The 21,209-nt window shown below is 39.6% G+C and overlaps 1 protein-coding gene across 1 annotated transcript in view; it reads right to left on the reverse strand.

The window, feature by feature from the left end:
* PKD1L2 (polycystin 1 like 2) overlaps positions 1-21,209 on the reverse strand; it is a 42,243-nt gene that overhangs the window by 12,588 nt on the left and 8,446 nt on the right. Inside the window, 25 exon segments of the mRNA XM_049806650.1 lie at positions 605-833; positions 1,825-2,041; positions 2,575-2,801; positions 2,953-3,152; positions 3,664-3,810; positions 4,162-4,340; positions 4,556-4,657; positions 4,883-5,113; positions 5,544-5,737; positions 6,146-6,371; positions 7,061-7,195; positions 8,363-8,489; positions 9,301-9,425; positions 11,064-11,246; positions 12,652-12,777; positions 13,635-13,829; positions 14,300-14,445; positions 14,663-14,863; positions 15,362-15,503; positions 15,765-15,885; positions 16,616-16,823; positions 17,418-17,538; positions 18,650-18,699; positions 19,418-19,516; positions 20,612-21,016. Of these exon segments, the coding sequence (XP_049662607.1) occupies positions 605-833; positions 1,825-2,041; positions 2,575-2,801; positions 2,953-3,152; positions 3,664-3,810; positions 4,162-4,340; positions 4,556-4,657; positions 4,883-5,113; positions 5,544-5,737; positions 6,146-6,371; positions 7,061-7,195; positions 8,363-8,489; positions 9,301-9,425; positions 11,064-11,246; positions 12,652-12,777; positions 13,635-13,829; positions 14,300-14,445; positions 14,663-14,863; positions 15,362-15,503; positions 15,765-15,885; positions 16,616-16,823; positions 17,418-17,538; positions 18,650-18,699; positions 19,418-19,516; positions 20,612-21,016 (4,336 nt within the window).

Genomic DNA, 21,209 nt, shown 5'->3' on the forward strand with positions numbered 1-21,209 from the left:
CAAAAATATGAGGAAGTGTGCAGAGATCAGCTAAAATCAAAACAAATATGATGGGTTTATTTACTCCTCAGTTCATGCATAATTGAACCTCCAGTAGAAATACTGACAAATAAAACCACGAGTGCATTTTAGCTGCTGGATACATCTCTTATGATCAAAGCATCAAGATCTTGTGAGGCCAGAGAGATAATTAGTGCTATTGTTTTCAATACTTCCAACTTAATTATCATATTTCACTGAAATATTTTTGTCTGCTTATTAATTTTTCTTTATCCATACATTTGAAGAGACTTCTGAGACTTTGGAGCTCAGTGATTATCCCAGCCCTTTACTATCATGTGGCATTGTATTGTAACATTCAATTTTGGAGGCAAAAATGACAGACTGATGATCTGTCATTATTGCTTTTGTGTGCCGTTCACAGTGCATTGAAATTTCTTTGTTGCTCCTACAATAGTATAATAGTAAAACATGTTTCTACAGCTATAATAATGGTTATCTAGCACATATTAAGCAGTAACTATTTGGGGTCCATCATCCTGACCAGTTTTGAATTCATGAACTGAATTTACTTATACTGAGAATGAGAGGAGAACTAGGTTACCTCTCACTGATGGACGCTGATGAGCAGATCTGGTTCTCCAGGAGGTTCTTCATATGCTGAACCTGACGAACAGCTTGTGTGTAACTCTGAGGCATCTGAAATGTGTGGGGCCCCAGTAATTCCAGTTCCATCTCTACATGCTGGAGTTGCATGTACAAGCAGCGATTGTAATCACTGTATTTCAGTCGCTCACACATTCCCTTCTCTGGAGTTGGGCTTCTTGTTTTTTCTGCAGGCAAATAATTATTTATTTATTTTTTAATAAAATCAGCATAGCTATTCCTAGATTAAAATACTGTTCAGCACAAAGGGTAGCAGAACTGGAGCTCAAAATTGTGAATATGACAAAGTAAAGAGTAACATTTGAAGGGACATGTAAAAGCAGCTTTAGTACTAGGGCTTAATGCTCTTCTGCTGGAATGGGCAGGAATTGTTGCCAGAAGGCAACTTAGTTAGACAGAGGTCCTAAAATCTTAACAGAGAAGTCAGATAAGATCAAGTGTTAATTTATTCATAGTTTACCTGTGCAATTAGTAGCTTGGTACACTCCTCAGAAAAGCCGAATGTGAGTCTTAATGAAATCAGTGGGATTGTTTACTCATATATTCTCATTTAATTGAAAATAAATAAATGCCAAAGTTAAGAGTCAGACTGAAAGGAACAGCAGCACAAGGTCAAGAAGAAAAAAAGGACAGGACAAAAAGACTGACAATTGCTATTTGTGAGCCTTTATGCTATTAGATACTGATCCTGCTCCCAAGCCAGGCTGGTAGCTAACATTTAATTCTACAGCTTAAAAAATAGAGATTTCACAGTGTCTTTACTCAGTTGGGTGCTCAGTGGTGCACAGTGAAAGGACAAGAGGCAATGGGCACAAATTAAAGCATGGGGAATTCTGTCTGAACGTAAGGAAAAACTTCTGTATTGTGAGGGCTGTTGGACACTGGAACAGGTTGCTCAGAGAATTTGTGGAGTCTCCACCCTTGGAGATATTCAACATCCGACTGGACGTGATCCTGGGCAACCTGCTCCAGCTGACCCTGCTCTGAGCAGGGTGGTGGACTAGACAATCTCCAGAGATCCCTTCCAACCTTAACGATTCTCTGATTCTGTAACTGCCTTTAAGTCAGAATGTAAGAAGAACCTGGGTCATCACATCCAGCGTTACCAACATTTTCACTACAAAGGTTTCAGCAGGTATGTCACATTGTGTTGTTTACCTTGTATATCCATAGCACCTAGTGTGACAATTATAGGGTCATCCTTCTTCTTGCTGTCATCATAAAACTCTTGCCCAGCTCTGTTCTGCTGGCAAATGATGTCCTCAACCAATGCCAAAAGTGTGTTGATGTTAGTTGATTTTCCAAGATCTGATACTGAAGTGAGAGATGGAGTCTTCAGGGCTTTAAAGAGTGAGTTGGCAATTCTTCTTATGTCCTAGAAAAGACAGCAGCAGCAAAGCAGTGACTCTAGCTGCAGTTGACTTAAGCTGATGTGATCTGAAGGCACCACTGGCTGGCAGCTGCACCAATTGCTAAAATCTCCTGAACACCTGTTCAGGAGATAGCACATCCTACAGTGCTGGATGTGACAGGCAGATTTCAATGAGTTCAGCAAGACAGCTTTCAGGATTCAAAAATACAGCTTACCTGGCTGAGGACCTAAGCTGAGAAAGACGGGGTCTATGATACCTTTTATCTTCACTGTCTTGCTTAATGTTTGCTTTAACCCCTGAAACGCGGTGATTTTGGTGGCACATAATAGTCGTGCTAGGGCTGGGATGTACACAGGCAGATCTTAATGAAGTCGGGGGTTCCATGTAGATGGGTAAATGAGAGCTTTGGACCAGTGTGTAACTGGCTTTTCGCTTCAGACAAGCTGAAGAGCATCTGACCGGGAAGGTGTTAAACTGGGGATGTCGGGTAGTGCATGGCAGCAGAGGGCAGTGGGGAGCAGCCACAGGGACTTGCCTTTACCACTGCCTCCGGAGTGAGTGAGACAGCCTGGGTGACCTGCGGGGTGGGAGGTAGGCTTGGGGACACTCGACCATTCTTTCCCGGCTTCTGCTCTCTCCCTTGCGTGGCTGGCCGGGATCGTATGTTCCTGAAGATCTGCACAATGATCAGGTTGATGGGGAACATGAGGAAGGAGCTCTCAAAGCCAATCATCACTTCTTGCCATGTGAACTCAATCTTACCTGTCAAGATCAAGCAGAAGGGAGGAGTAAAAAATAACCCCAGCAACAATCAGATCTCTCTCTTGTGAAAAAGCCTATTTGTTCAACTGCCTTGCTTCTAGATTCTGCTGTCTCTCTATTTCCCTGCCCAAGCAACGGTGAGGTTTGTTACCCAAATCCATTTTCTGCTCAGCTGGATCCTTTGGCACTCCCCAAAACATGATGCTGGTCAGCATGGTGCAGAGAAGCAGTGAGAAGCAACATGACACGCGCTGGGCTCGTGTGAAGGAGCTTCGTGGGGAGCGGCTGAAAACCGAGTACCAGATGTGTCCATCCTGGAAACCCTTGGAGGTCTTCATGAAAAACAGATTGCTGGGAAGGAGAAGAGGGAAATCAAATGGATACTTAGAAAGGAAAGGAAAGAATAAAGCTGTAGTTCAGGGTCCTGACCTGTTCATGCTTCTAGGCACTATCAGAGCAAATAACTGTGAAAAATTACCAAATATCATGGCTTGATTTGCATGGAATGGTCATAGCTACTTATGTCCTTTCCTTCTGGCCACACCATGGAAAGAAAGCTAATCATAAGCAGTTTCTGTATAAATTGTTAGGGAAATTACACATAAGAGAAGATGCTTGGGTTTCTGTAGGTCTTGTCAGGCTATCTTTCTTCAATACCAGTATTTCCAGTGTGGTATTACTGTTAGGGTAATGATTAGACTTACTTAACCATCCTTCTTCTTTTCCTTGTTCAGAGCCCTCTGAGGGCAATAGAAGGACCTCCCTTGTTTTCATTTTTGTGTAGGCGTTTGATCTTTTTTGCATAGTTTCTTTTCTAGACTGATTGCTATCGAGTAAAAAAAGTCCATAAAATAGAAGGTACCTGAACTGCTTCATGTCCTGTTCTGTAGCTACTGGGAACACTTTATCTAGGACACATTCTCCAATATCAATGGCTAGCCAAGAGTTACAGAGGAAGTACCATTTCTGATCCCATGCCAGATCATGGACCAATACTCGATTCACATACCTGTTGGAAAAACATACAGGGCACATTCACATGTAACTGAGTGATATGAAATTCAGGACTCGACAAGGCTATGGAGGACAAACTCTGGCATTTGGCTTCTTATGTTGTGTCTAAACTGTAAGGCACAGAACACATGCCATCCTATACTGGACACAGGATATGGGAAGCATATGCTCCTGCAATTTAGATTATGGTTTGATCTATTCATCTGCAAAATGAGAGACTAACACTTCTTTCCTTTCTAGAACTGTAGAAAGGAAAATTTTCAAGTGCTAGAAAAGGAAAACTGTTATCATTATTAAAAAATATTTGTGGATCTTTACTTCCCATGATCTCCAGATCTCCACTTACCAGGATGGACTGTCCCCTGAATTATCATGCCACAATCTAATACTCTGCAGTTCCCCGAGAGGGAAGAAGGTACAGAGTAGGAAAACATCGACTCCTCCACGTTCAAAGACTGGTGTATCAGGATCAGTTAGATGGTGTGGCTCACTCTCTCCTTCCAGTCCATAGAGGGTGAGAGTCACCTGGAGAATAAGATGGAAAAATGAAGACTTGCACGTCTCGATCCTATGTATGATTATTACTCTGGCATACTCTTACTGCTTTCGTCAAATCTAAGGACCTTCTGACTTAGACATTGCATTTGAGCTGTCCTGTTTAATAGCCTCAGGTGCTCCATTATTCATCCAGTTCTCTAAATGAGCGCATAAACTGTCTTACCACACAGTGCCACTGATACCTTGGAGGTTGTGGCTGCCCCACGGCGGTGTCCTGTAAAAATTGTCACAAGATAACGATACTGAGCAAAGGGGTCATTGTCTTCCAGTACTGTGATTTTCACCTGCAGAGTGACACAATACAGGCAGTGTGTTAGCTGTTCTGTAGGTATGGATTCCTTCAAGCTGTGGATAGGAGTTTGTCATCTTGCGAACAATGCATATACTTACCAGTAAACAGAGAGTTACCGGGAAGGGAGTAGGATTGGTTGAAGATTCCCTATTAAAACAGGCTAGGCAAAGTGGGAATTGGCCTAAATACATTCAGTCTTTATTAGCTGAAGACTTACTTTGGCATCATCCTGGATGTCTTTCCTTCGAGCCCAAATAACTACAAGCACATACATCAGAAAGATACAGCCTACAGTTGTCACCACCACAGGGTTGTCCACAAATGTACTAAATAGCTGTGCAGTTTTGCTAACATCTATGGCATTGGGTATGATGAAGAAGGAGCTCCCAAAGAAGGTCAGATGGTTGCAGAGGCACTGTGTGCTTCTAGGATTTGTTTTTGGTCCTACCTGAAAACCAGAAAAATTTCCTGATAAAACATTTGGCTTCAGAGTATTAGATAACTTACCAAGCAAATGAAAAGACAGTGCTGAGATTGGTAAGTTAGTGTGGAGAACTGCTATGCAGAAAAGAATTGTTCACGTTCCAATAAGGAATATTAATTCTAATGTCTAGCCAGAAACAGGTGTTATAATATAATACAGCCTTGTCAGAATGTTTCCATATCTTCTTATATAGAGGGCCATCCCAAGAAATTGAAGTGGAGGTGTCATTTGAAGCTTAGTCCATATGACTAAACTTCTTCAGTTTATTAAAAATGTCTCAATGATCTTGGTTTATGGTGTGAGTTCAGTGCTATCATTTCACTGCAAGCTGGTGGTTATAAGTGCTGGCTTTGAAGTATGTAATATAAACATTGTTTTGTTTTGCTCTACTTACATGACATCCATAGCTGTTCCAGTTCCCCTGGTGCTCATCCCAAAATACACAGCGGGATGCAAAGCAAGTGACTGCTATAGTTAGCCTGTCATAGACTGTGGAATCCATTCCCATATCTTGTAAAACCATGAAATAGTAGGTTCCCTCTCCAAAAATGAGTTCTTCTGGGTTAAGAACCCAGGTGTTTGTCTCACCTTGAACATAAATATTTTAGTTTCAATGTATATATAGAAATGCTAATCCAGAATTATGCAGCTGTATTGCATATAATCAAATAAACAAACTGAAGAAACAGTTATGAAATAATTCTTAGCAACTCATTGTTCAAAACATCCCACTCTTTGCTACTGTTAGTAAATTCTGTACATTAGAGATTGAAACCCTGAAGCATGACAGATTGAAACTCCTTTGAGAGGTTTCTTTCCAGTCAGACATCTGAACTCATGGTCAAGGCTCATTCTGCAAATGTATGCATGTGCTGTTAAGTTGTGGATGAGCATTCCCCATACTGACTGCACTTAACTTGCTGTGGGTGGTGAAAGTCTTTTGGTTACATTAGCCCAGAATGCACAAGTTCACAGGTCACTAACAAGGTAGCTTACCTCCAGTAGTTTTCTTACAGAACAGATGATTTTTCATATCATAGTTAGTTTCATTTGGGTGATAACCGTACGCTAAGTAGAGTATTAGTGGAATGTCATGTTCAGATTCCAGGTAGATCACTATAGATGTGTTTTCTGAGGTAATGTTGACATGGAAAGTGCTAAAATTGCCCAGATTCAACATAATCTTATCTTCCTGAGTTGCTGAAAGCCTTGGTAACATTATCTGTTTTCAAACAGAAAGACATAGCTTTAAATACAGCAAAGTATTTTTCTTCTGTTATCTATAAGCACAACATAGCCACATGCTAGATAATCTTTTTTCATAACATAGGGAAAGCACAGCCAGCAAAAATACTGGCTTCAAAGTAATTTTCTTGACACTGTCAGCTAACTTCTGAAAAGTTCATTTGAAACCTGTGTAGACACATCACAAAGTCTATGACCCTTGATGCATTTCTGAACTAAAAGCTGAGATTATGACTGAAATACAGGCTACATGAAGTGCACATATGAATGATTTAGATGCCAGTTTTTACATTGGCTGGGAAGCCCAAACAGTGGTAATATGAACATACAGTTGCTGGATGATGAAATCAGACCCTCCATTGTGTTTTGGGATGACTATAATCTAAAGTCTGTTTCCACAACCATCAGCATTCTCACATACATTTAAATGAAGAACAAGATACCTCCTTTTTAAGAAAAGACAGAAATATTTGTTATTTCATTTGTCACATCACAGAAATCCCTCCATCACAAATGCAGACACCATGATCCCATTATATAATGTAAAGAATACTTACCACCATTTGCAGTCACCTCGCAGAAGATGGTTTACACAAATGACAGTTTGTTAACAGAGAAAGGAAAAAATGGGAAAAGAGGGAGAGGGATAGAAAATAGTGGGTTTACCTCAATGTTCTCTTTGAGATTGCTGACTGGTATGATCAAGCCATCCAGACCAGTAAGACTTAGACCTCCCACTGTTCCACTGATGTCAAAACTGGTGTCACTGGAGAAAAAGGGATTCACGGCAAAGCTCACCATCTATGAGCAAGACGTTAACAATCAGACAATTGAGCTATTGTCCGTTTCCTTATATTCACACTCTAAATTGCTGAATAGTGAAAGCTTGAGCTCAGACCCAAACAGTACTGGACTTAAAAGAAGCCTGCATCCAGACTTAAATAAGAAGCTGCCTTATGCCTACGGTAGGTCAAGCACAAACCTTGAAAGTGATTTTGATTCTGAAATGTGATATGTGTACAACAATGTTTATTTAGTTTCCATTCATTGTAACCCTTTTGCCTTTTATACACCAGATATCAAAATGCAATTGCATAAGCCGCTTTCAAAGTAACTCCACCAAAGCTAGGCTGTGGCACCCCTCTTGGAATTAGGAGCAGAAGTCTATTTCTACTATGATAGCAATGCACAGAAGAGTGTGTTAGAGTCATCAGTCCGATGAGAGGATTCAGGAGCCTCTCCTAACGCTCAAGTAAGACAACAGATGTGTTTCCACTGGTTTCAGTGGGCTCTGGACATTTTCAGCAGAGCTGGAAAAGACACAGTGAAAAAAAAAATGCTTTGCAGGTATTGTAGGGGTTTCATGAGAATGTCAAATCAACCAGAGAGACCTTTAGAAAATTTATTGTAAAAATATGACAATAATATGCAATCTATGGTTTTGAGGGAGAAAACACCATATCCTAATTCAGGTGAGGGATGTGTTATCATCAGGACATTTGCAGGCCTTTTGTGTCCTGCAGGACCTGAGAGCCTCAAACTCATGTATTTCTAGCTGCTATGAAGCAGGACTGCTGCAGGTTAGCTTTAATGGTGATATGGACTCTGAACTGTTGTGTCTTCCTCAGAGCATAAGATGTAAACAAACAGCAAATAGATTTATAGGTATTGATTAATTCCATTGCCTTCTCTAGCCATGCAAGTATGAATCAGAAGTGAATGTGAGGGGCTGATGGGATGGGCAATTTAAGGTTTCAGTCCTCCTCAGCTTGCTGAGACAATCTCATGCAATTAAGATAAATGAAGGCTTCTTTGACCAAAAATATTTCAAATTATTTTCTTGGCATGACAGGAGGGATGACTTGTGTGCTTGTGTATTCATTGTAAAAGGAGAAAAGATTCTAAAAGCGCTAGATCAAGAATGTAAGTTGTATATCAGATTGAGTCAGATAAAAGCTGTTTACTTGCCCTTATATCCACTGTTTCATCATCAACTCCTGAAACACTGAGAGAGGAAGCAGGTGGGAGAGTAAAGCTGGCAGAGCTGGAACTGGAGATGTTAATGGATGTGCCATCCATGTTTTCTGTTTGTAATCTGTCCAGTTAGGGTTGGACACAAGCAAAACAGAATAAAAGAGAAATAGGAAAACAAACAAAAAAAACCCAAGAAAAAAAACATCAATAGGATGGACTTCATATCTAGAGAAAAAGCTTTCTCACTTCACAAGTATAACTCTGTTGCAAAACTATTTCTAACTCTGCCTGTAAATACTTTCTACAGTAGTACTCCATACAGTGCGACCTTAGAATCATCAAAAAAGGGGTGGAATTGGCATATCTGGATAGGAAGTTGTACCCAGCTAGGTGTACTCATGTGAAAGATATACCTGGTTTCTGTGTGAACATGCTCTTGATTTGAATGCACAGTTAAGTGTGGATGAAAACCAGGCTCTCGGGGAACAATTTAGGGATGATTATAGGGAATGGAGAATCCTCATCAGGCTCTTCATGATTACATTTGCTTCTGCCAAGCTGGCTACAATTCTATATAACATGTCATTACTGGCAACTTGGAAAAGAAAAAAAACCCTTAACTGGCATGACATGAGTTTTCCACGTAATTTCAAAGGTAAGTGGCTACTGCCTCATCCAGGAAATAGTAGTAAATTCTCTGCTGGTCAAAGAAGACACAGCATGAGAATTTCTAAGGCAGCGTTATTGAAGCTAATTGGAGTCCAAGCTGTTCTTACTATCAGTTAGTAATGCCAACCTCATTGCACTGTTGAAGTTGTCATTATGCTACAATATGTAGTTGGGTCGTTCCATTTAAGGACAATGTAATGAATATTTGGGGCAAATTTGATTAACTTGTCAGGAGCCTAGATGGGACACACTGTTACTGTTACCTGTGTATATACATTGTGGCAGAAGGAGTGGTAAGGACTGTTGGTTCATCATGGGGTTCTTTCCCAAACAGAAGGGCACTCTGTAGATTTTCCACTGTATTCAGGAGCTGGTGTGACATTGAACTCTGGAAAAGGATTAGAGGAGGAAACTTGCAACAAAGCTCCTCAGAATCATCAAGGTGCACATTATTTGCCTTTACTTCCTTTTAGGAACAAATACTGATTTTCAGTGTCTTACAAAGCTGGCAAACTTGGTGATGTGCTTCTTAATCTCAGAGAAAGTTATTATAATCAGCAATTCAATTTCTGTACTTCTCATTAAAACATTGCAGACAGCAAATAAATATCTTACAGCTTTTACTTTTATGTTCCATTATTTATAACATCTACAAATTGAAATTTGAAGCACTACAAACATGACATCAATTTAATGCAATATATTCATGCACTTCTGTACATTAATGCCCTTTAGCTGCACACTTTAGTGTTTAGTTACTTGCAAAAGCAAGACGTAATTTTGTATTAATTGGGTACTATTAGTGTGTTATCCTGGGGGAGTTCAAACAGTTCATAACCTTTTCTCTCAGGTTAGATTTATTTCATGCCCTACTCCCTTTCAGTGATGAAAGTTAAAGTATGTTCAGCCCAGGAAGCACACAAAGGCAACTGTGACAATTCACATATAGATAGAACAGGATAGGACAAAATAAACACATTGCATAATTCTGAATAGAAAATCAGAGTGGGCTTTCTGAAAAAGTGTAAGCAGCAACCAGAGCTGATTTGCATCATGAATATTGAATACCTCTGGCTTCCTTGAATTATGGGGCAAAAGGAGGGGATAGAATCAAATCTGATAAAAATCTCTGTGTGCTTGTCATCCCTTAGAGGTCTCTCCCGGTTTCAGCTGGGATAGAGTTAATTTTCTTTCTAGTAGCTGGTATAGTGTTATGTTTTGGATTCAGTATGAGAAGAATGTTGATAACACACTGATGTTTTCAGCTGTTGCTAAGTAATGTTTATACCAAGTCAAGGATTTTTCAGCTTCTCATGCCCAGCCAGCAAGAAGGCTGGAGGGGCACAAGGAGTTGGGAGGGGACACAGCCAGGACAGCTGACCCAAACGGGCCAAAAGGGGTATTCCAGACCATGTGACATCATGCCCAGTATATAAATTGGGGGGAGTTGGCCTGGGGGGGATCACTGCTCAGGAGCTAACTGGGCATCGATCGGCAAGTGGTGAGCAATTGCATTGTGCATCACTTGTTTTGTATATTCCAATCCTTTTATTATTATTGTCATTTTATTATTGTTACTATTATCATTATTATTTTCTTCCTTTCTGTACTACTAAACTGTTCTTATCTCAACCCATGAGTTCTACCTTTTTTTTCCCAATTTTCTCCCCCAGCCCACTGGGTGGGGGGGAAGTGAGTGAGTGGCTGCATGGTGCTTAGCTGCTGGCTGGGGCTAAACCACAACAAGGTCGTGCACGGGTGCTGTGTTCTCCAGTGCTCTGTCCTGTTCATCTTTAAATGTAACAAATCTTAAGAGACTTCTATCATCTTCATTAGCAGACTGTTCAGTCTAACGGGTCTAACTGGGGAGAAGTTTCCTTTGATATTCAAGTCCATCATAGCGTCACAATGAACCCTACCCAATGCCCATTTAAATATATGAGAGGCAGCAGAACTCTTAAAAACCTTCCAAAGCAAGCAAATGTTTACACACAGTCCACTACAAACTGGACAAAATCAAAATTACCTGTTCTGCCTCTGGTACTGAAGTGTTTGCAGCTCTGATTTCTACAGAAGCTTTAAGAACATTGCTCACTGCATTAAATAGATAGTTGGCTGCATCCTTTAGCTTCTGATCATCTCTGCTGTCCTCTGTGTTTACAGTGAGCAAGGAAGCACTGACATCTTTTAGAGTGTTGCTAGCTTCCACCTGCATCGGAAACAAGGGGATAAGTTTATATGTGTTGGTACTACAAATGACAGAAGTGACACTTGTGTCATTTACTGAATATTGCAACATAAATAATCTCATGGGACTATTTGTGCCTAACTCTATTTTTACTATAATTATTTGTGCTGGGGTAATACCTCAAACGCCAATAAAGATGATATACTAGATGGTATACTAACATGTAATACAGACCTGAAAAATGTAGCCTGCTTCTACAGATTTAATCCATAAAAAAAGATGAATAACATCTGAAGGAAGCTTGTCTGTCAAACATTGGGCAAAGATACAGTTTAGGTGTACAGTAATGTAGTAAATTAGGTTGTAATTTTGGGTGGTGTTTCCAAAAAATACCACCATATTGTCAAGTGCGTGAGCATTTCAATCTTAATTTCCACAAACCCTATCAGATTAACAGCAAGTAATAGCTTTGGCTTTGTGCTGTGCTAAGTGCCAAAGGAGAACGACTTTTACAATTTTTATTTTGTGCCCAAATGCAGCCAGTGATTGCTTTGTGATTGTAAAAGCACTGGCCAGCTTTCAGCCCAGGGTGGTGAGGGAGCCAAGCAAGTTCACTGCAAGCTTGGACATATCTATTCCCACAGTGTGCAAATGCTTAGCAGCCTTACTGTAGGGTGAGCGCTGAAGCTGAGCTATGTTCTTGTCTTGCCAAAGTTAACCACATACTGCTGAAATGCTCCCAAGACATTGTCTGGCTGCAACTGTATAACACATCAGAAATCAGGACAGCTCTATTTATTGCCAGCATATTTGGGAAACTTCTCCAGTGACAGTTTGTTCTGTCCTCCCATGTGCTCACTCCTTATGCATAAATAGCATCATCTACTAATAATGTCATGTTGCCAGATAAGATTCAATAAATACTTTTGTGAGGCCAATCTGAATATTTGTGCCCACTTTCTCTGGGTGCTGTCATGTTCCTGCCTCACTGACTGCTTGCCTACGTGCATTTTGTGACAGTGCATGGATCAGGGACTAATGGATCTGGGCAGTTCTAGAAAAACCCTCTTGGGCTCTTTTTCTTCAGGATTCTGAGAGTGCTTTACAAGATAAAATATAGATCCTAATATGCCTCTGACTAAAAGTTAAGGTTTGCATCTAGAAGATGTATCATAAAATGTAACTGGCCAGACAGTCATAGCCTGGATTGTAGTGGTTGCTGAGACAATGTCTGAGAGTCCTAATTCACTTACTCTAAACAGCAAAATGTATTCCCTTCTGGTCAAAATACACATGCTGGTACAGTTGAAAAAATGGTTAAAGAACACATAACTGTAAGGCAGCAAAACTCTTCCAAGGTCAGTGGGGTGCAATCGAGTCTGTACTATTAGGGTGAGGAGATGATATAAGATGCATTGTTTCTTACCTGAGCTGAGACAGACAGCTCTTCACTCCTGTAAGTGATTTCTTTCAGTACTTCTGACATCTTAAGAGCAGTCTGCACTGATGTTACGTTAACAGCAGAGAGAGTTGTCAGCATCAGCCCTCGGAGCTTGGGATGAAAAGGGATAATTAGGCAAAGGAATAAGATGCTAATTAGGACTGTGCAAATAGTGCTGCATATTGACAGCTAGGCTTGCTGTAAATCATGTGGTAGAGTAAGACTCCACAACAAGGATCATTTGAACTGATATTAGGTCTACTGACAAGATGCCACTTGCCTTTGTAAATGTATAATCAAAAGTTTTATGTTACCTCCCAGCACAGAGAATTTATGCACTTAACATCCATTAATAGCAAGGAGAGTTACTTGTGAGAATTTGTACTAATGTATGTGAATTACTGTATAAATGCTACTTCTAGAGAAAGCAGAGCCATGTATGATTGATGTTACTTAAACAATGAGTCGTAATTGAAGGATACATTGCATTTTTCTACATATTTTAATCTGAGGCACTCAAAGCTCTGTACAAATATAAGCTTATAACTGAAACATAAGCTGGTAGCTGAAAGGAACAAACTAAAATTACCTGCCATCTAGTACTTTTGGGGAAAATTAGATAGGCTATTTCTCCCACAGGAGAGGCCATTTTGTTAATATTTAAATTGTTTGTGGAAAATCAGGTTGATTTTAAGTTTAAAAAGACCATCCAAATTAATTTAAGTTAATGCAATAACAATTGAGAATGAATTCTTTTACTGATGGACGATAAAACAAATTATTTAGGTGGGCAAATAGTGAAAAATAGCTGTAACCTGTGCCAAACACTGAGACAGATACTAGAAACTTGAAACCTCCATTGATTTCAGGGGGTCATATATAAGCTTTTTATTACTTAAGAGCTGACAAAGAATATGAAGAGTCCATTATATTGCATTGTACTGCAAGAAAACAAGTGTCTGGCTGACCTCTTTTCGTGTGTCTGTCTTTAAAGATATGTTAAAGCTTTCCTCTTGCATGTCCTGATTAAGGACTGATGTCACTGACTTATACAGCTGGAAAAGACTCATGCTGTTGTTCCCATCTTTTAGGATGGTGTTTGCCTTCTCAGATACAATAGCCTGCAGAGTCAGGTTCCCATCGATCATATCTGCATGTCCAACCTGATGAAGAAATCAGATATGCTCTTAATGTTGCTAACACTATTATAGTTATCTTTGAACCACTTCCATGATGATCTTATTGACAGCCTAGCTAGAATGAGACAGAAAACTTTGTGTTCCCCATTTTTAATGTTTTATTTTTAGTGGCCTGATAAGGATCGCTGTACTGTGGAAGAAGCAGCAGTTTTCTGGGGCCTACATAGAGTAACTCCAGGCTCACTAAATACAGCCTATGCTGCTCAATGTCCAAATAGATCATCTTTTAAATTTCTTTCCTAGAGAAAGTACAGTGGAAGATTGTTTTGACTACCTTGAGTCCACAGATAATAGTTTCTGTTATATAGGAAAATGGTGATTATGGCACATTCAAAGGGAACTAATAAGTATGAAATGGGAAGAAGCTCCAAAAGTGAATCACAGGTTACGTATCAACTTGAGAGGTCTTGAAATAAAATAATTCTTCTGTGTACCTTCACCGAAGCATTAGTTTGAACTGTATCACCATAGCTGTTGCTAACAGTAATTGTCATATGTAAAATGAAATTATTTTCCTCTTCTCCAAGTGGAAGATAAACTGGGAAGAGTTCAGGATCCGGACCACAGTGCAGGAGAGAATCTGAAACAGGAAAGAGGGGGTCACCTACCAGACACCACACAGACACCTCCTATTCTCTAAGAAGAGGGGACACTGGGCTTGCTCTGTGTAGGCCTGATTAACTCAGTCTCCCTGGGGAGCAGAAACAGGTTGTGCCTTTGCTCTTGTTAGCAACAGTAAAAGTGTTTGCTAGAAACACAGAGAAGCAGTTAGCCAAACAGTTCACCTCAGGACTTACTTGATTTCAGATAGAAGCAGTATGTGAGCTGGCTGTTACGTCCAGATTGGCATGAATCTGCCAAGCAAGGAGCGCTGCAGGAGACTGTGAATGTGGTGAGCACTGATCCCTGCTTGGGAGACACGGCACAACTGGGGATCTCGGGCGGAGGCACGGTGCTGACAAGGTATGTTTCCTCCCCGTAGCCACGCTGAGTCATTGCTGGGAGTGGAGGGAATAGAACGTCAGCAATAATCATGCCCCGACAGCACTGATCTTCAGACATAAATCTTGCCTACTGAGCAATGAAGCTGTTTTTCAGGCACCAGAAACATCAGGGTAGGCCTAATCAGAAATGAAATCCCACTACTGAACAAGCCATAAGAGGAAAAGAGCTATTAAAAACATGGTAGTGTTTGCATTATAAAGCAAAGCTGTATTATTTGATCAAGTATTTAGCATAACTTCATTTCCAGATGAGCCTTAACAAAGTTATGAACAGCTTGGAGTAAGAGAACTGAATTTGTCCTGCTGTGCAACAGCTGAGAGCAAAGTAAGCTCATAATTATTTCAAAGAACACACATATAGAATAACAGCTCTCAGCTTGTGGACTAATTTAACTTCATATTTGTCAGCGAGGCTATGTGTGTGTAACGTCAGTGTGATGTCATGACGGCAGACTATCTCAAAGGAGTCTGAAAAACCCTGCTTGCCCCTACCTGTTACTTTAATCTGAAAAGCTTCTCCCTGTGTCTGCAAGAAGGAGCTGTTAATTTTTAACATGGATGTGTTGCTTTGAAGCAAATTCAAAGAGTTCTGCCGGAAACCAGTCAGGCCACAGGCTAGAGGGAGGGTCATAGACTGGAAAATCAGACAGAAAAGAAAACATGACAGTAGAGGCTCTTTGCTGTGATTTCTATTGTGATTTATCAGGAGCAGGGTGGCAGTTTGGTGCCCTTCATTATAACCCCTCCCAAACCAGGCACCCCCTTGTCTCGGCCTTCACCATTATTTCTAAAGCGTCCATTTGACAAAGTATCACTCTGAGGCCACGTGGCTTTCCCTTAGGATGGATGTTTATTTTTTTGTGTGCAGTATTTCTGACGAATCTGATGCTCTCACCTTGGTTTGGAACGTGTTATCTAAATACCAGTTATAATATATGGCCTGGGAGTCCTTCTGTTCAGAGACACTCAAAACAACTTCATCACTCGCATTCACTGGCTTGCAGTTTGCCTCACATCTGTAAGGAATTAAGATGGTAGTTACAGGTAGTAACTGTATGAGATGTCACAGTCCTTGATGTTGATTGGTTTACCCTCATTTGATGAAAATCTGCAAAAGCCCTGCAACGTGAAACAGGTGACACATGACTCACAAATAGTGAAATACTTAATTTTAAAGCAAGAGATTTAGGAACCTTCATCTCCATTTTCAACACAACTGAGGCCCAGAACCTGCAAACTATTTATATTGCAAAACTGATTCAGGCTCTCAAATGAAGCCTGCCTCTATTTAAGTTCTTGATATGATTACATTAATAGATCATCGAAATGCCACTGCTCTTTAATGAGGCACTAGACTCTTGAAGAACAGATTTTTAAAGGCAGTAATGTCTATCTGGGTGTCTAGTAGAAATTTCAGACATATCTTACGGCATTTTATTCCCATTGTTTCAATGAGATGTGCATATGAAAATCTCCAACATTGAAAGGATGTAGGGGGTTCAAAATCCCTAAATGGTTTTGGGAAGAACATTATTCAGTTTATAAAAAGATTTTGTTCAGAAATGTGGATTGGAAAATGCAGCAAGACCCATCTTGTCTGTAATTCCTATGATGGTAAGGTATAAATAGATTTACAACAATAAGTGCATTATTACTTTATTTTCATTATTTTTGGTAACTGTGGCCTTACACTATGTTTGTGCAGTAGTAATATTAACCAGTGAATACTAGGGTTTAAAAACAGACCTGATTTTCAGCTGCAGTTCTTGTTTTGCCGTCACATAGAGACATTGCTCGTCCTGCCTCTCTTCATTGCCATGGTTTCGGACTGTAACCCTGACAGTCACTGCTGACTTTGGAGGAGGAAGGCAGGAAGGTGGGATTTGCACCTCAGTTTGGTTGGTTAGGATTATCTGTTGCTGCACACATTCATTCCACGCAGGCCAGCAAGCTCCTGCACAAACATTTCCTCTATAATTAGAATAGTCATAACATCCCGTGTCTCTTGTAAAGGACTTTCCTGCCATAGAGCAAACAAGTTTCCTGAACCCAATTTAGAGAGTGGGTAATCAGAGTACAGCCTGACTTCTTCAAAGTAATGTATGAGGTCAGGGATAAATATGGGGACAAACACAGATGTACTGAATCTCAATCCAGTTTTCAGCCATAAATGTTTTTGCATCATGTTTAATGCTAATTATCACTGTTCTATTGAGACACATGTATCTTGCAAATGCCTAACTATGTAAGTCACTTGGGACTAGTTCTTGGCTATGAGAGTGAGGGCTTAGGACAGGCACATCTTGAAAAATTGAAACCTTTGGGAAAAGACAAAACTGAGTATTATGCCATATTATATACCATAATTAGTTTGGTGTTAAAAACAGGGTAAGGTAGAAGGACATTCTTCATGTACAGTGAGTGGCAAACTTTAAAGCCAGAGAGTATACCATCCTTTAGTAAGATTTCACCACTTGATCTGACATTGCAGTGCGTTTGTTACTGATCAAATAGAAGTTGGTGGAAAAAGTTCAGGAAATGCACATACCACAGGACCAGAGAAAACTGGAGTTATTATTGTTGTTGTCTGGCCAGCCAAGAGTAACAGTTGTGAAGGGATCCACATGGCGACTCGGTTTAATATATATTTTGTTTTTTCTTTTGTGATCCTAAATAATAAGTAGACGTATCAGTTAGGATAGGAGCATGTATAAACACATACATATCTTGCTTCTTGATAATGAAAAAGGTCTGAAAGCTTAGACCCCCAAATCACTGTATGCAGATCTGTAGTTTAAATGATCTTTCCCTGATGAGTGGTAGTATGGAAGTAGAAGCAGATGGCACAGAGAAATTGTGTGGCAAAATACTCCCAAACACGTAGTAGCTTAGGAGCCCACCTCCCATTTTCAAAAGTAATGCAGGTACTTAGGAAACTAATTCCTATTAATTTTCCACTTCTGGACCAAGACTTTTAACCCTGGGACAATCATTTGTCTTCTAGTACATCTTCTAGTACATTCCTTTTTTATCTGAATTAGATACATTACAGCTATAGATAAAGAGAAGGAGGAGGTAGCTGAATTTGTCTTTCTGTGCAACAAACTGTGATAATCTTAGTTTTGAATTAGATTTATATTCCTCTGATGCAATATATTCTTACAGGCAATCTGCAAAGCATGATGCCTTCTTGTGAAGCGGCATATGTCCTATAGCAGACATCTGTCTGCTACTGTTATAGTTAAAAACTAGACCTTTAAGATGATAATAGAATATTCTATCTGGCAATTTTACTATTTCAATTTGTGCAGCTGCTAGCAATTCATTTGCGATAAACTGGAAATTTCTTCTTTGCAAAGTAACTTAAACATTCCAATACAGAGGCAGAAAACACTTAGAAATAATATAAAAATATATTAAACTCTGCTTGAAGGATAACCCCTCAAAGAGATGTTTGCATTAGTCAAGTAGATAAATTAAAAATTCATCTAAGCACATTTCAACTTCCAAAACTGAATCATAGTGAAGAATTCATTTTCTCTAACCTTGTAATTGTTACTTGCAGGCTTTTATGAATTGTAGATCAAATGCCTGTAAACACATTTGTCTCAGAGAGTTTTGGTGTAGATTTTATGTGAAACCATGTGGGACACAGAAAATCTAGTCCATAATCTACTATGCTACAAATGTGTCTTTTCAATATCTTATGCAGCCCTTCTACTGGTAAGAAAAATTTCTAAGCATTTCAATTTTAAAGAAAAATCCTTAAATAATACTTACATTTGTCTTTTGGGTATTTGTTTTGGAGCTGCCTTGTTCCTTAGAAGAATCTGTTTAATAGAAAAAATAGCAGAATATTTTAGTGCTATCTGTGAAGCTTTCAGACATCCTCAGTGAATATGACTTAAATACATAGGATTTGACTACCGACAGTCTGAAAGATAGAGCTATAAGAATCAGACTCTAGAACTGTGATAAACAATCTAGTTATAATAGGTAAAATTGTAACAACAAGCTAGTCACATACTATAAAGAAGATCCCGATTCTTCAACCATAATGGTGTAAATCAAAATAAATTCACAGAAAGTGATGGAGTTTCATTGATGTACAAAGAAAAATTGAGGGAAAGCACTGGAAAAGTCTGAATAGGATTAGTACTAAGTCACTTTATTCCTGGTATAATCTGCACTTGTAAATATAAGGACGAGCCATCTAGAAGCATTTACTGACAGCAATTTATGAGACTGCTGTGATGCAAATGTTTCCTGGTTTCAGAGCTATGTCCCAAGCCATAAACTTCACTAATTACTTCTAAGACAAATAGCTAATGTACGATGTGTAATATATACAGAGTGATGCTAATTTATGACTACTTCAAAGCCAGGGAATCTGCCTTCATCAGGAAGAAGCCTCCACAAAAGTTTTCAGCACTGTTGCTGGAAGGAAAGCAATTACTAGATGCAAACCATAAACACTCCATGAAATGCTCTGATTGCAAAAAGACACTTATGTGGTCAAAACCAGCACTGCCAGATTAATGCAATTACCTTTTTTATGAGAACTGTTTGCCAGCACCGTGATGAACCCAAGATCCAGACTCATGGTTGAGAAGGTATTCATGGCCACCACTTTCACTAGGAAAGTACCTAGAGAAGACAAATGGACAGTTAAGAATAGCAGTGGGACCAGTCCAGCTCGTTTGGAATATAAAATCCAATTTGTGAAGAAAATCCTCCTTTTCTCTTAAGAGCTTTGGGGGTTTTCTGATGAGTTTCCACTGTTCAAAGGCTTTTCAAGGAATGTTCTTCTCCTTTATCTCAGCTTTTTAATAACTCAGCTGCCTTTGTTGTAGCACTTTCAATGCTATTCTTTGTCAGCTGGCTATGATATTACCACAGAGGAAACTAGAGGTATGCAAGTACTGGAGTCCAAATGAGTTTAGGCATCTTGAGAGAGCAGCTGTCTTGTTTGAAAATTTCTGCCTGAAGGGAAGGGATGTTCAAATGGGTATAGGGAGACCCAATAAAACTTTTAATTTTGAATAATTTTAATACATAAAATGAAATCATAATTAGCTTCTAGTGCTCCAGCTTTGGCATGGGATTTGACTAGTTCATCAGAGGAGGAAATTTTTTTATCTTCTGCCACTGAATTAGCTCTTAAGGACAATCTCCCTAATCCCACATTTTAAAGGCTTTGATTTCTTAATAATGGAAAGAAAAAATTACTAAAAAGCTCATTCATAAGTAAGTCCAACAAAAACTATGTGTTGGAGACCAACCCACAGCAAAGCTCCCCTTTCCTTTGTCATGTCTACTGAGAACTCCTCAGATTATTAATTACTGCAGTGTAAAATGCAGAGGAGTGTAAACTTGAGAAGTTATACATATAAACAAACAGGAGAAAAACACTTAGTGATTCAGGAAAATGTCGTCATTTGTACTTGAATCAGATTGTGTCATGAAAAAATAAACCCTGTTTCACTATGTCTTTTGTATGCAAAAATCAGGTGAAGCCTTCATTTCAGTCTCCATATGGAGACCCATTTGGCAGTTAGATTTTTTTAGCTCACTTACAAGTCAACAAGACTGTACTGCAGACCAAGTTTGAGCAGTTAGAAAAGCTACCAAATTCAGCTGTACGATATTGTCCCCTACCCCAGGGTGCTGTGACTGCTTATGTGAACTCCTCTACTCAGCTGTGAGTGTCTCGGAAATACAGAAGATGTCAGCATGCTGTACCTTCAGAGTGCACGGGAATGATGTACATTCGAGGTTCCCCATGAGGGCCATCTTCTTTGTGAGCATGAGTTTCATTAGGTCCAATCACCTCAAACTTCAGCTTATCTGGGGCACCATGAGACACAGAGACATTAATCTCCAAATTCTCCCCTAGCTGCAAGGTGTGAGAAGCTAATGCAGCCTGAAGACCAGATACTGGCTCAATTAACTGAACAGCAATGCTTTCAGAGATATCTGATGCAGTTGTGTTGCTGGATGCTCGGATTTCCAGCTGATGTATCCCTGGGCCTAGCAGTTCTTGAGAGGCACTGTCGAGTGTCAGATTGTGAGGGATAATTCCTTCCTTTGCTCTGGATTCAGTGAGTGTCATGTTATCTGCTAATATAATGTAGGTCACTCCATTGCCTGCAAAAAAACAGTTCAAAATTTCTCACAGCTTGTATAATAGGCCATCCGATTCTACCTGCTTTGTGCAGCATTCAGGTATTTATAAAGGACTCATAAGAACACTGCAGAAATGCAATCCTCTTTAATAAAGTCACTTCAGGTGCTTTTGTGCCCCTCTAGACTCCCTGTGGAAGTCTATCATGTGTTTTCT

The sequence above is a fragment of the Accipiter gentilis genome, chromosome 7 (genome assembly GCF_929443795.1).
Source record: "Accipiter gentilis chromosome 7, bAccGen1.1, whole genome shotgun sequence".
Classification (NCBI taxonomy): domain Eukaryota; kingdom Metazoa; phylum Chordata; class Aves; order Accipitriformes; family Accipitridae; genus Astur; species Astur gentilis.